This window comes from Leptopilina boulardi, unplaced genomic scaffold, assembly GCF_019393585.1.
Source record: "Leptopilina boulardi isolate dan_hultmark-lab unplaced genomic scaffold, ZJU_Lbou_2.1 LbouV2_399, whole genome shotgun sequence".
Taxonomy (NCBI): domain Eukaryota; kingdom Metazoa; phylum Arthropoda; class Insecta; order Hymenoptera; family Figitidae; genus Leptopilina; species Leptopilina boulardi.
The window spans coordinates 784388-796556 of record NW_026137972.1 but is presented as its reverse complement, the minus strand read 5'-3'; the positions used below and the strand labels follow the sequence as shown (position 1 = coordinate 796556).

Sequence of the window (12169 nt, the reverse complement as noted above, 5' to 3'; positions counted from 1 at the left end):
TCATATATGTAACTATTTGACATAAAAAAAGTTTCAAAATTCGATATATGAATTTACATTTTTTACTCTCTTTTTGTTCGCTCCTTGTCCTTGAAATAATAATTCTAGAAATATGCCAAACATTGACACGCATGTCTTATTTGAATACTATATATAATAATTTTATTAAAAATTCATCAAATTGTCTGCTATAAAAGAAAATGTTTCTAATGTCAGATGATAAAAAAATTAGTTTATTATTAAAATATCTATCACTTGTCACATTTAAAAACTCCCTTCTTCGTTTAAACTTTAAAGGTAAAATGCAAACAAATTTCAAAATCTAAATTCTTTTCAGCTAGTAAAATTAAATTATAAAATTAATTTAAAAAAAAAAATAAAATTAATTTTATTAATTAAGTCGACAAATTTTTCAAGCTTGTTTTAAATTGTTTCATAATTTGATAATTAACTTCTTGTTTCTTTTTCACGGCTATTTAGATTGTGGAAATAAGAAATATAAATAAACAAACATGTTATTTATGCGATGTTTCTATTTTATTGTTCTAATCATGATAAACAATCTTTATAATCAATTGACATATGCTCGTGTAACTTCTAATAATTTTGGAGTAGGCAATAATGAAATAAGTTACATCAATAAAAATATTGCAATACGTAAGTTATATTTTTTGTATCAAAACCCTTTTTGTATCAACAATTTATTTATTTTTACATATTTTTTTCGCATAAATCTTTTCGGAACAAAATAATTGCAAATATGAGGTTATTTTTGTTTCACTCTAAATCTGAATCAGTAAAAATTTCATTGAGTCAGATTTAGAGTATGTGTAAAAATTTCAAAATAGCCAATCTCGAAAATATTAAAGCTGATTTGTAGAACATATTTTTTTAATTTTTATTAAAAATTATTATTGAAAATAATGAAATTATCAATTTTTTTAGAAAAATGTATAGAGTCCTACAACAATGGATACTTATGCACAAATAGTAGAGTTTCTTATCAATTTGAGTCGGACGCAAATGGTAATTATATAAAGTTAATAATTTTGCTCAACATAAAAAGTGCTTTTTGTACCAAAAAAAATTTTATTTTTACTTTAGCCACAAATGTCGTGTTAAAATAACGTGTCGAACAAACCGAAATCTTTCAGTCGATTGTTCGGACAAATTTAAATTCGGTGAATTGGAATTTCTGTTAACGTTTATCTACTGAAATGCAGCGACCTCCAGAAAAAAATAATAAATTATCATTTAAATAATTAAAATAATATTATTAATTGTACTTTCTGAAAGAAGACATATCAATTTTCAAGAAAAAAAAATTTAAAACCTAAAAAATTTATTTGTTTATATAATTTGGATATAGGATATAAATTTTCTGTCATTTTCTGCCGTTTGGAAAATATGGCTATTTGTTTAGAAAAATCTAAATTTTTTCTTTTAAACAAATAGCCATATTTTCGTTATTGGTTAAAAGAAAAGTAAATTACCTATCTTTTTCAGGGAAATGTATCAAAAAAATATTGGGACGTTTCTACTGTTATTAGCAGGAAAATGGCGATTGAATGAAAAATTATAATATAATATTATTATTATTAAAAAAATAATGTGATTTATAGGACTTTGTAATTTAAAAGTAATAATAATGTACATTAATCACGTAATATTAAAATCATAACATTATAACAATTGACTAATAAATAATTTTCACAGTGGGCAAGAATATTTTAATTATTTTATTTTAGTTGTAAACGGACTTAGAAAATTAGTGTAAATTAAAGTTGTACTATTAGAAATTTTTTTTATACAAATATTAAAATTATATTTAATCAACTGAATATATATATATATATATATATATATAACAATTAATGAATATAAAACATTTAGAAAATAATATTAAATTATTATTAATTTATTTATTATTTTTATTTGCTAGAAATTATTATAACACGTGTGAGCAAAAAAAAGGTTTTCCATAAAATATTATAATTATTATTTTTATAATATATTTTTCCCTTATATTTAAACAAGTGGTTTTAACTCGGCAAAGATAAATTCTGTAGAATTAGATATGCAAGACTATTAAAATTTTTAATTTAATTGTTACTATACCACTTCTTACATATTTTAATAAGTAAACTATTCTCAATTTTATTGATTTATAATATTTCATTAGTAGAAATATGCACTAAAAATTAATTAATTATTATTATTATTTTACCATTTAAAATTGTTTATATGTGACTTGGACAGTTAAAAGGAACGACCGAAGAAATCGGTTTTTTTTGCAACTTATTGCATTGAAAAGAATGTACTTTTTTTAGATTTAAAGTGATTTGTAAAAAAGGCAAAATTAACAGGATAAAGCGGAAAAGAAAATAAAATTTTTTCTTTATTATTTAATTATTATATATTATTTATTTACACTATTTATATATGTATTTATTTGTTATCTTTCTATAACGTCAGTAAATTCCTTCGTTTGTATCCAATCGGTTTCATGAAGATGTTTCCAATTCAATGAACTAAACATTGATTCCGAGGGAATATTTCCTTTTACAATAAACAAAAATGAATCAATTTCTTTCATTGCTAATTCCTTTGCAATGGCATTTGTCACAATTTTTGCATATCCTCTTCGTTTACAACGATCAATTGTTTGAACAAGACTAATAGCACCAAGCTCCGATTGTACAGCCCAAGATAGCAGTTCATTGGTATCTTTTGAAAATAATCCTAATCCTCCATTAAATTTTACCATTGCCATAACATGTCTTGTTGATAATTCAGGATTCTCTTCATTTCGATGCGGCCATACGGAATGAATTAAAGGAATATGAGTATCATCGAGTTCTTTCAAATAGCAATCATCAGGAACTCTATAAAGACAAAAAAAAACTAATAATTGCCTTTCATCTTGTTTTTTAGGGGTTTATAATAATATGGATTCAGAAATGTTTTTGAAATTTTTTTTTGGGTTAGAAAAGAATACTTACTGTACTTCAAAAACGGCACACTCTTCCTTGGATTTAAAGAAACAATTGCCCGGAACATTCCATTCTATTTCTAAATTTTTTTTCACCTTCAAAAAGTCAATGATAGAGTAAACGGTTGGAACAAGTCGCAATTGAATCGCTGGGAGAAAAACACCTTTGTTCCATTTTATAAATTTACTTTCAGTCACAGCCTTGTACAATAATTTCTCAAAACCTTCATGAGCAAAAGCGATAACAGAATAAATTGTGAACTGTAAAAAAAATAAATTGATTTTAGACTAAAAATCGTTTAATCTACAATAAAATAACATATAAAGGGTGGTGCATTATTAATAAGGGGCCGGGACACAAAACAAATTTCTTAAGTAATTTAGTTCCATATGCCTCTGGCACGGAACGGAACAAAATTATAATTCATTTTACTTCCGTTTCCGGACACATCCCTGATTTGAATAAACATTTTAAAAAACAGAGGCGAAAATAAAATTAATGAAAGTAATATTTCTTTATACACTTACATCAGATACTGAAACGAATATTCCAGAATTATAATCTGCATTTAGGCAATAAATTGTAATAGGAATATTCGGTTCCTTTGTTTTCCATTTTTTTGCAGTATGAACAAAATAGTAATACTGTAAAATATAAAACAGTGAGTTATTTTTAATAAATATTAAAATTTATAATAATAAATGTTTATATCCATGTAATATCTAAAAAAAAACATAAAGAATATTTTTTAGAATTAGAACTAAAAATTTTAAAACTAAAAATTAAAAATTTGTTTTAATTTAACATACTTGAACATTTGCGGGCCAATTTTTTTTTAATTTTTCGGCAAGTAATTGCCACTTTTCTAAAGGTAAAGGTTCCAAAATATCACTAGACATTTTTCCTCTGTTTTTATTATTTCTCACTGCAATCACGCGAGAGAGATAAACTAAACTGACTGCGATAGGTTCAACGGTCCGTTTATTCGTCTCATTCCAACGTCGATAAGAACTGAGGAGGATAGATGAGAATGAAGACAGTGGTGTTTAGGAATGCGTTTTCTGTTAGATCGTGAACACTACTGTACAAATAAAAGTAAAAATTCCTTCTCAAACAGGAATGTAGTAAGCGATCAATGAACCCGCATGAGGAGAAACTTTAATTTTCAATATAATAAATATAATTATTATTACCGACTAATAAATATACTATTAAGAGTTAAATTCCCATGAAATTAAATAAACAAATAAATTTGTTAAATTCGAAATATTTATTTTTGTGAAAATCACTAAGAACATGCAACAACTTTTTATTTCTTTTAAATTAAATAGAAAATACATATAGGAATGCAAATTTGTTTTTGCTTTTAACTGATGTCATTTTGCTCATTGTATTTTAGTCATTTGTATCCAGTCATTTTCATGAACAAGTTCAAAATCCAATGATTTAAACATTGATTTTGAAATATTATTTTCATCAACTATAAATACAAAAGAATCAATTCCTATGAATGATAATTGTTTTGCAAATGCATTTGTAATTAATTTTCCGTATCCTTTTCGTTTGCAATGCTCAATTGTTTGTACAAGACTAATTGCACCAGTTTCAGATTGAACAGCCCATAAAAGAAGTTGTTTGGTTTCTTTTGAAAATAATCCTAATCCTCCATTGAATTTTATCATTGACAACACTTGTCTTGTTGTTAGTTCAGGATTTTCTTCATTTCGATGAGGCCATACTGAATGAATAAGAGATACGTGAGTTTCATTAAGCTCCTTTAAATAACAGTCATCTGGAATTCTATAAAAATAATTAAAATTTTTCCAAAATTCATTTCATTTTTCATAAAATTATATAACTTACTGAAGTTGTACATTAGTGCACTTCTCTTTTGATTTGAAGAAACATTTTCCTGGATTGTGAAATTTAATTTCTATCCCATACTTTTGATTTAAAAATTCAATAATAGAATAAACTGTTGGAATTATTCGAGAATGGACTGCTGCAAAGAAAACACCTTTACTCCAGTCGATAAAATTAGTGGTAGTCACAGCTTTATACAAAAGCTCCTCAAAACCTTCATGCGCAAATGTTATTATAAAGTAAAGTGTATACTGTGAAGAAATAAAAAATTTTTAAGTTAAAACAAATTTTTAACTATAGTACAAAAACACACTAAAACGATTGAAAAAATACTTCTTTCTCTACAACAAGAAAAATAAAACTTAAGTACTGAGGATACGGCTACAAAAATTCCAGAATTATGATCACCATCCGGACAATAAATTGATATGGGTATATTTGGATCTTTTGATTTCCACTTCATTGCAGTTTGAATAAAGTAATAATACTGTAAAATACAAGTAATATAGCGAATCAAAAATTAAACTTGTAAAATCGTAATCGATTTTAAAATAAATTTATAAGATTTTTAAGTTAAAAATATTACTAAATTATTTGACTTTAATAAATTGTTAACCTATATTTAAATAAAAGAAAATAATAATTTACCATGCCTGTATTATTGAATGCTTACTTGTGCATAAGGGGGCCAAACGATTTTTAGAGTATCAGCCAGTAAGGACCATTTTTCAATTGGGAAAGGTTGTAAAATATCGTTAAAAGACATTCTATATAATAGCAATCTTTAAAGGGAATAAATACTGTCAATATTCAACTAAACGTGACTGTTTTATAACTCATCACACTATATAACATATTGCGAACACAGCATCGTAGATTTATATTTTTGCACCTAGGGTCAGCATAAGATTTTATTTTCTACATCTTAAAATTAAAAAAAAATTACTTACAGATGCATTGAAAAATAAACATCTTTTTTGTATATCATTAATTGTACAATAAATAGTTTTGCATTAATTTTAAAATCATTTCAAGTATTATTATAACCAACTTTGCGTTTGATTGAGAAAATTACAGTCACGTGAGTTATGCATATTGAGAGTAATAAGAAAATCTGCTTATTGTCATTCAAGGAAAGAAAAAATTAAGAACCATGAAATAATTTTTTTATTTTTGTATATTTCTCATTCATATCCCTAATCTTTTTCAATTTTAAATTGTTATTCGAAAAAAATGATAAAAAAAAAGTCAAAATTGAATATTCAAAGTAAATCAATATTTAAAAATAGAGATCAGAAATATATTTGGGAGAAAAAAAATAATATTCCGATTATATAAAACGCGTGAACTTAATTTGCACAATAGTAATAATTATTTACAAATTGATACATACGTACTTATATATTTCTATTCTTATCAATAAACATTTTTCTATTTACCTACTTGCTTCTAAAGTTTTTTTATTTGAAGCTTATCATCCCACATCACAACTGCATAATTTTTCATTATCTAATTTTAATTTTAAAAATGCGATTCAATGAAATTAATTAAATTTTTATTGAAAAGACTTTGCTCAAACTATTTTATTTAAATAAAATAAAAATAATTTCACTTAACATTAGCAATTGCAGTTATAATGTTTATAAATATCGTTATTCCTTTCAGAAAAATATCTTTATTTAAATATTCATTGTGAGCATGAAGAAGTGGAGGAGTATTGTTAATTGGTGAAAAGCCTAAAGCCGGAATTCCAATCTGTAATTAGAAATATTTTGTAAACCAAAAAATATAAAAAAATTATGCAAGATAAAAATAAAGATTTAAAAATCGATTTCAAACGACTTACAGCTCGTAATGAGTTTGCATCTGTACCCCAAGGAGCAATAGAAAGATCAATATTAACTCCAGATTCTAGACAAGCTTCTCTAAACGATGTCCAATAGATGTTATTTTCATCTAACTTTGTGCCTTTAATAGGCAATGGATGATTTTTTGTTTCATCATCAATTTCACATCCAATATTCTTGAGCCATCCTTGTGTCATTTTCTCAAATTCTTGATAAATTTTAACATCAGGCGGTATTCTTATATCAAAAGCAACGGAAAGTTCGCCGGGAACTACATTCAATTGAACTCCTCCCTAAAAGATACATTCATTTCTTCATATTGGAAATTTTATTCATACGAAATCTTCTAATAAATAAAATAATTACTTTCATCATTGTTAAATTAATCGATGTTACGTTTCCAGATTTAACTCTTGGATCTTTTAATTTCGCTTTTTCTGAAGCTCTATAATCCATGAATCGATCGATAATGGAACGCAGCTTCTCCCCAGCTGTATTATTTAATAACGTTGAACCGTGACCCTCTTCGCCGGGACAATTGATCCAAATTTGATATGGCGATTTTTCTGCATAAGTAACAATAATGTCGTTGCCTTCAGAAATGCCTCCTTCGTCTAATCCAAATCCGACATTTAAATCTTTAAAGTCCTGGGATTTAACGAAAGCTCTCATTCCAAACAATCCTCCAATTTCTTCGTCTGGAGCAAAGTGCAAGTGAATTGTCCTTTTAAGACGAATTCCACCTAATTTTAATCGACGAATTGCTTCAATGTGTTGAATACTAACACTCTTCATGTCCTGAGACCCACGAGCATAAATGTTGCCCTCTTCGTCCATTTCGGCTCCAAACGGCGGGTGAATCCATTTGTCCTGAAATCAAACGACGCCACACAGTAATTTATTCTTTTGGCAAAACCTAATACCTCCTGAAAAAATGGACGTTGGATCGAAATAAAGCTAAATAAATTTAGAATAGAGTAAAGTTATAGAGAATTCTTGATCTCATTTTCTGTGCTAGGAGTTCCGAATTTGTCACCAATGAATTCGCCACCGAATCTTCTACAACATTCAGTTTTTGAATTCGTCACCTTTTCAACTTCAGGTTCCAAGAACTGTTCACCAATTTTCTCTCTTATTTAGAATTTAACAAATCAAATATATCTATAAATTAAACTCAATTTCAAATGGCCTAAAAATTAACTGACCTAAATTCTGTTGGTCTAAAAGTCGTATGGACTAATTAATCTTCATTCAATTATCATTTGGACTAAACGCTGCTTAAACTAATTTTCATTTGATCTAATCTTTATAAAACCTAATTCTCATTTGTCCTAATGATAAGCGGCTGACAAATGAAGTTTAGGCCAAGTGAGAATTAGATCAAATGAGGATTAGGTCAAAGGAAATTATTAGGTTACATTAAGATTAGGACAATTAAGAATTAGGTCAGGTAAATATTAGAACAAATAATAATTAGGTTATAGTATATATGATTAAGATAAATGAGAATTAGGTTTTATAAAGATTAGATCAAATGAAAATTAGTTTAAACGGCGTTTAGTTTAGTCCAAATGATAATTAGGCCAGATGAAAATGATTTCAAATGATAATTATGGGAAATAGTGTTTAGGCCAAGTAATAATTAGGTCAAATAAAATTGAGGCTAAAAAAGTATTAGGTTACAGAAAATTTAGGCCAAGTGAGAATTAGGACAAATGACGATTACACAGAAAAAAGTTGGACTCATATTTGTTGCATTTCAAAATGAGTGCATGTTAAATGACATAGAACGTGGCGCCATCTGCCTGTCTAATTTTTTATGCGTATCAAATTGAGTATAAATTTTGTACTCAATTTGAGATCAGGTTTTTTCTGTGTAGGTACAAACGAGGATTAGATGGAATGAAGATTAGGCCAAATAATAATTAGGTCATATACAGATTAGGTCAATTAAGTTTTAGGCCATTTGAAATTTGGAGAAAATTCATGCGCCTCGTTTTTTATTTTCTTAAAAGTTTTTAAAATGAAAAAGTCAATAGCAAACTTTTTTTAATATTTTTTTATCACAACTTCACATCTGTTGATAACTGTCAATAAGGATATATATATATTTATATAGCATTTGCGTATATCAGGCCGCCGTGACACTGTAGCAATTTAAGTATTAGAATGGAAATTAAACTTTCTTATCAAATTTAACGTTTTAATGATTTTCAGTTGTTTAATTTAATATTAATATTAAATACTTTTTAAGTATATAATAACTTATATAAATTTAATATTTTACAAACTAATGTAACTTTTAAAATTTCTCAATTAACGCAAAAATTTATTAATTTTATATTTAAAAATGTAAAAATGTAATTTTGTTATCAAAAAACATTTAATTTTTCTTATTCTAATTTCACTGAGAACTGTTATTTTTAGTAACTTACAGGAAATACAGGTACGACATCCATATGACCACTCAATAATATTGAAGATTTTTCATGTTCTGTGCCTTTCCATGTTATAATCACATGGGGTTTATTTGGAGCAAATTCAACTATTTTTATTGGGAGATTCAAAGATTCAGCCTGTTTTCTTAAAAAGGTAACGCATGGGGCTGTAAGTGAAAATACAAGAAATACAGAAAAAATATTATTGGCATTATTACTAAAAACATAATATGTTCTATGAAATATAACAATTACTGTAATTGACATTTGGTTGAACAGACGGAATTCGGAGATAATTTCTAAAGTTGTCCACAGCTAACTGATCCAAATCGAGTGCAAAACTCTAAAATGAACATTTAGTAATTATTAACATCATTTTCACTTAAATTCAATTATCTACCACAATTATTGGTAAAAAATGAGTTTGCTATTAAAATAATTAGCTGCATTAGCTACATTAATAATAATTAAATAAAAAACCTCAACATTTTTTATTGCAGCTAACAGAAATTGAATAATGAGCCAAATAACTTTTCTTGAATCAGGGAACATTTTAAGATATTCACTCTCACAATGTTAATTAAGACAAAATTTATCGTGGTTGAAAATATCTTTGAGAAATCATAAACAAAAATATAGATCAGATTATTGTCTGATATTATTTTATTTGCAAATCATGATAAGTGTCATTTTTTACCTGATAAGACATAAAACTTGATAATTGAAATAAATGACGAGATTTCATGCCAAAATTGGAACTAAAAATATTGTTGTTACGTATGACTTTCGTAACTTCTTATTAATAAATTATCAATATTATTAATAATTCATTAATACAACCCTGTGGGCAAAAAACCAAAAACCGTTTCATGTCCACCAAATAATGTTCTGGAACATTATTTGAACATCCATGTTCTTAAAATGTTCCAGAACATTATTTGGCGGACATGAAACGTTCTAAGAACGTCCTTAAAACGTTTTTAGAACGAACATGGTTTTTTGCCAACAGGGAATACTTGAAAAAGAGAACACATTATGAAACACAGAAAATAAATAACACATTATAAACATTATACGAAATGCCTTTAGAATTTCTTAGAGCTGTCCAAATAATTATATATTAAATTTTAACTTTCAATTAATAACCTAAATTTTAAGTAAGACCTATTTAACTTTCATGAGGAAATTGAGAAACTAAGTGATTTAATATAATACAAGAAACAAAGGGTGATACAATAAAGATTGCTGCATCCGAGGTATGTCCATTCAAACTGAACTGGAACACTACCTCAATCCCGTGTGGAAAAATTTTGTGGAAGTCTAGCGTCTAGAAATAGTCTTACCAGTCATAGACAAGCCCGTCTAAACTAGTCGGTCTTGCTATTCGCTAAGAAGCGTTTCAATAGACGTAGTCGAGTTCGTCTTATCTAGACCGTTTTTCAAGACTCAAGCCAGCGACTTTACAGCGCTACTTGACAAACGTGTAGGTTATGGTCGTTTGCGGTTGTCATCGTACTTTTACAGTTGTTGCACTTTTGTGAAATTCTTTTCTTTGTAAAATGCTTTTGTAAAATGCTTTTGTAAAATACTTTTGTGAAATACTTTTGCGAATTACTTTTGTAATTGTGTACAAATATTTTTAAATAATATATTTTTTACAATTTTTACTAATTACAATTTAATGTATTTTATAATTAGTAATTAATATTATTTAAATTATATTTATATATTGCTGTTAATTTCAATAAAAATATTCTTTTATCTTTTTTATAGATTTTTGAAATTTATTTTTTTAATCGAAGAAAAAACTTTGTCACGAATTTATTTATTTTTATATTATATATCCATTTACATAACCTCAAACTAAAAAGTAGTTTTTAACAAAACTAAAAATATATTTAAAATTTATTACACCCAAATTCGACATATATCCAATTGTACAATATATATTAATTTAAATAATATTAATTACTAATTATGAAATATATTAAATTGTAAAAAATATATTATTTAAAAATATTTGTACACAATTACAAAAGTAATTCGCAAAAGTATTTCACGAAAGTATTTCAGAAAAATATTTTACGAAAGTATTTTACAAAAGCATTTTACAAAAAAAAAGAATTTCACAAAAGTGCAAGAACTGTAAAAGTACGCTGACAACCGCAAACGACCATAACCTACACGTTTGTCAAGTAGCGCTGTAAAGTCGCTGGCCTGAGTCTTGAAAAACGGTCTAGATAAGACGAACTCGACTACGTCTATTGAAACGCTTCTTAGCGAATAGCAAGACCGACTAGTTTAGAGGGGCTTACCTATGACAATAAAGGCAATGGATATGGCTTTTATATAAATAGAAATAATTTTATAATTATATTAAAAATATATGTAATTTAAGAATAAAAACATTTTGAATTTAGCATAAAGGCGCGCCAAAAACATCACCGATATTAACAGATTGTCGCCAAGTAGCCAGCGTGGCCCCGTGGTTAGCGTTGTAGGTTTGCGAGTGTTAGGTCGTGGGTTCGGTGCCCAGTGCGAGCGAGATTTTTCAAATTAGATTAGGTGTTATTTCCACAGGTGTTGTTAATTAATCTTAACTGATGAAACAAAAATTGTAAAAAACTTCGGATTAAATTAATTAAATAATAATAAATTTTTTTTTGAAATTACTAATAATAATTAAATGAGGAGATAAGTTGTCTTGACTTATAAGATTCCAATACAACTTATCTCCTTATTATTAATAAATTAAAATCATATTATTAATGAATACTAATGTTATTTTAATTTTATCTATAAATATAATAATACGTAATATTAATAGGATTATTATTATTATTACTATTATTATTAAGAATTATTGAACGCGAGAATCAAGACCTGGCCAGCTTGTCTAACTCTAGACCGTAGCATGGAACTTTCGTTCCACTTCTGATCGGGGGCTCGACAAGACCGTCTGGCCTGGGTCTATAGAGACGTTAGACAGTCTGTCCAGTGTCCTACCAGCGCCCCGAAATTTTTCCAC

General features: G+C 26.8%; 3 protein-coding genes across 4 annotated transcripts; all 3 read right to left on the bottom strand.

Moving 5' to 3' along the window:
• Positions 1-2377: 2377 nt before the first annotated feature.
• On the bottom strand, positions 2378-4126 carry LOC127288980 (uncharacterized). Its single transcript, XM_051316706.1, has 4 exons — positions 3803-4126; positions 3521-3637; positions 3003-3253; positions 2378-2885 (listed from the first exon to the last, which is right to left on the bottom strand). The coding sequence occupies exons 1-4, from the start codon at positions 3890-3892 to the stop codon at positions 2456-2458; spliced, it is 888 nt and encodes a 295-aa protein (XP_051172663.1). The 5' UTR covers positions 3893-4126; the 3' UTR covers positions 2378-2455.
• A 160-nt stretch (positions 4127-4286) lies between these two features.
• Positions 4287-6249, bottom strand: LOC127288983 (uncharacterized). Its single transcript, XM_051316709.1, has 4 exons — positions 5530-6249; positions 5227-5343; positions 4857-5107; positions 4287-4793 (listed from the first exon to the last, which is right to left on the bottom strand). The coding sequence occupies exons 1-4, from the start codon at positions 5620-5622 to the stop codon at positions 4379-4381; spliced, it is 876 nt and encodes a 291-aa protein (XP_051172666.1). The 5' UTR covers positions 5623-6249; the 3' UTR covers positions 4287-4378.
• Positions 6250-6394: 145 nt separating this feature from the next.
• LOC127288978 (aminoacylase-1-like) lies at positions 6395-9770 on the bottom strand. Of its 2 annotated transcripts, none has more exons than XM_051316702.1 (6): positions 9622-9770; positions 9397-9484; positions 9139-9308; positions 7070-7573; positions 6703-6996; positions 6395-6611 (listed from the first exon to the last, which is right to left on the bottom strand). In XM_051316702.1, exons 1-6 carry the CDS (start codon positions 9691-9693, stop codon positions 6465-6467), a joined length of 1275 nt encoding a protein of 424 aa, XP_051172659.1. In that variant the 5' UTR covers positions 9694-9770; the 3' UTR covers positions 6395-6464. The 2 variants fall into 2 exon arrangements, with proteins under 2 accessions (XP_051172659.1, XP_051172660.1); XM_051316703.1 differs by having other exon boundaries at positions 9628-9761.
• Positions 9771-12169: the final 2399 nt, after the last annotated feature.

Excerpts from the sequence above, each read along its gene's own strand:
- LOC127288980 (XM_051316706.1), bottom strand. The coding sequence starts at position 3,892 with ATGTCTAGTGATATTTTGGAACCTTTACCTTTAGAAAAGTGGCAATTA. Across the intron at positions 3,254-3,520 it reads TATTCGTTTCAGTATCTGAT|TTCACAATTTATTCTGTTAT; the intron begins GTAAGTGTATAA and ends TTTTTTTTACAG. Across the intron at positions 2,886-3,002 it reads TGTGCCGTTTTTGAAGTACA|AGTTCCTGATGATTGCTATT; the intron begins GTAAGTATTCTT and ends TTGTCTTTATAG.
- LOC127288983 (XM_051316709.1), bottom strand. The coding sequence starts at position 5,622 with ATGTCTTTTAACGATATTTTACAACCTTTCCCAATTGAAAAATGGTCC. Across the intron at positions 5,344-5,529 it reads TTTGGCCCCCTTATGCACAA|TATTATTACTTTATTCAAAC; the intron begins GTAAGCATTCAA and ends TGTATTTTACAG. Across the intron at positions 5,108-5,226 it reads TTTTTGTAGCCGTATCCTCA|TATACACTTTACTTTATAAT; the intron begins GTACTTAAGTTT and ends ATTTCTTCACAG.
- LOC127288978 (XM_051316702.1), bottom strand. The coding sequence starts at position 9,693 with ATGTTCCCTGATTCAAGAAAAGTTATTTGGCTCATTATTCAATTTCTG. Across the intron at positions 9,485-9,621 it reads CTGCAATAAAAAATGTTGAG|AGTTTTGCACTCGATTTGGA; the intron begins GTTTTTTATTTA and ends TGTTCATTTTAG. Across the intron at positions 9,309-9,396 it reads TCAACCAAATGTCAATTACA|CCCCATGCGTTACCTTTTTA; the intron begins GTAATTGTTATA and ends TTTCACTTACAG.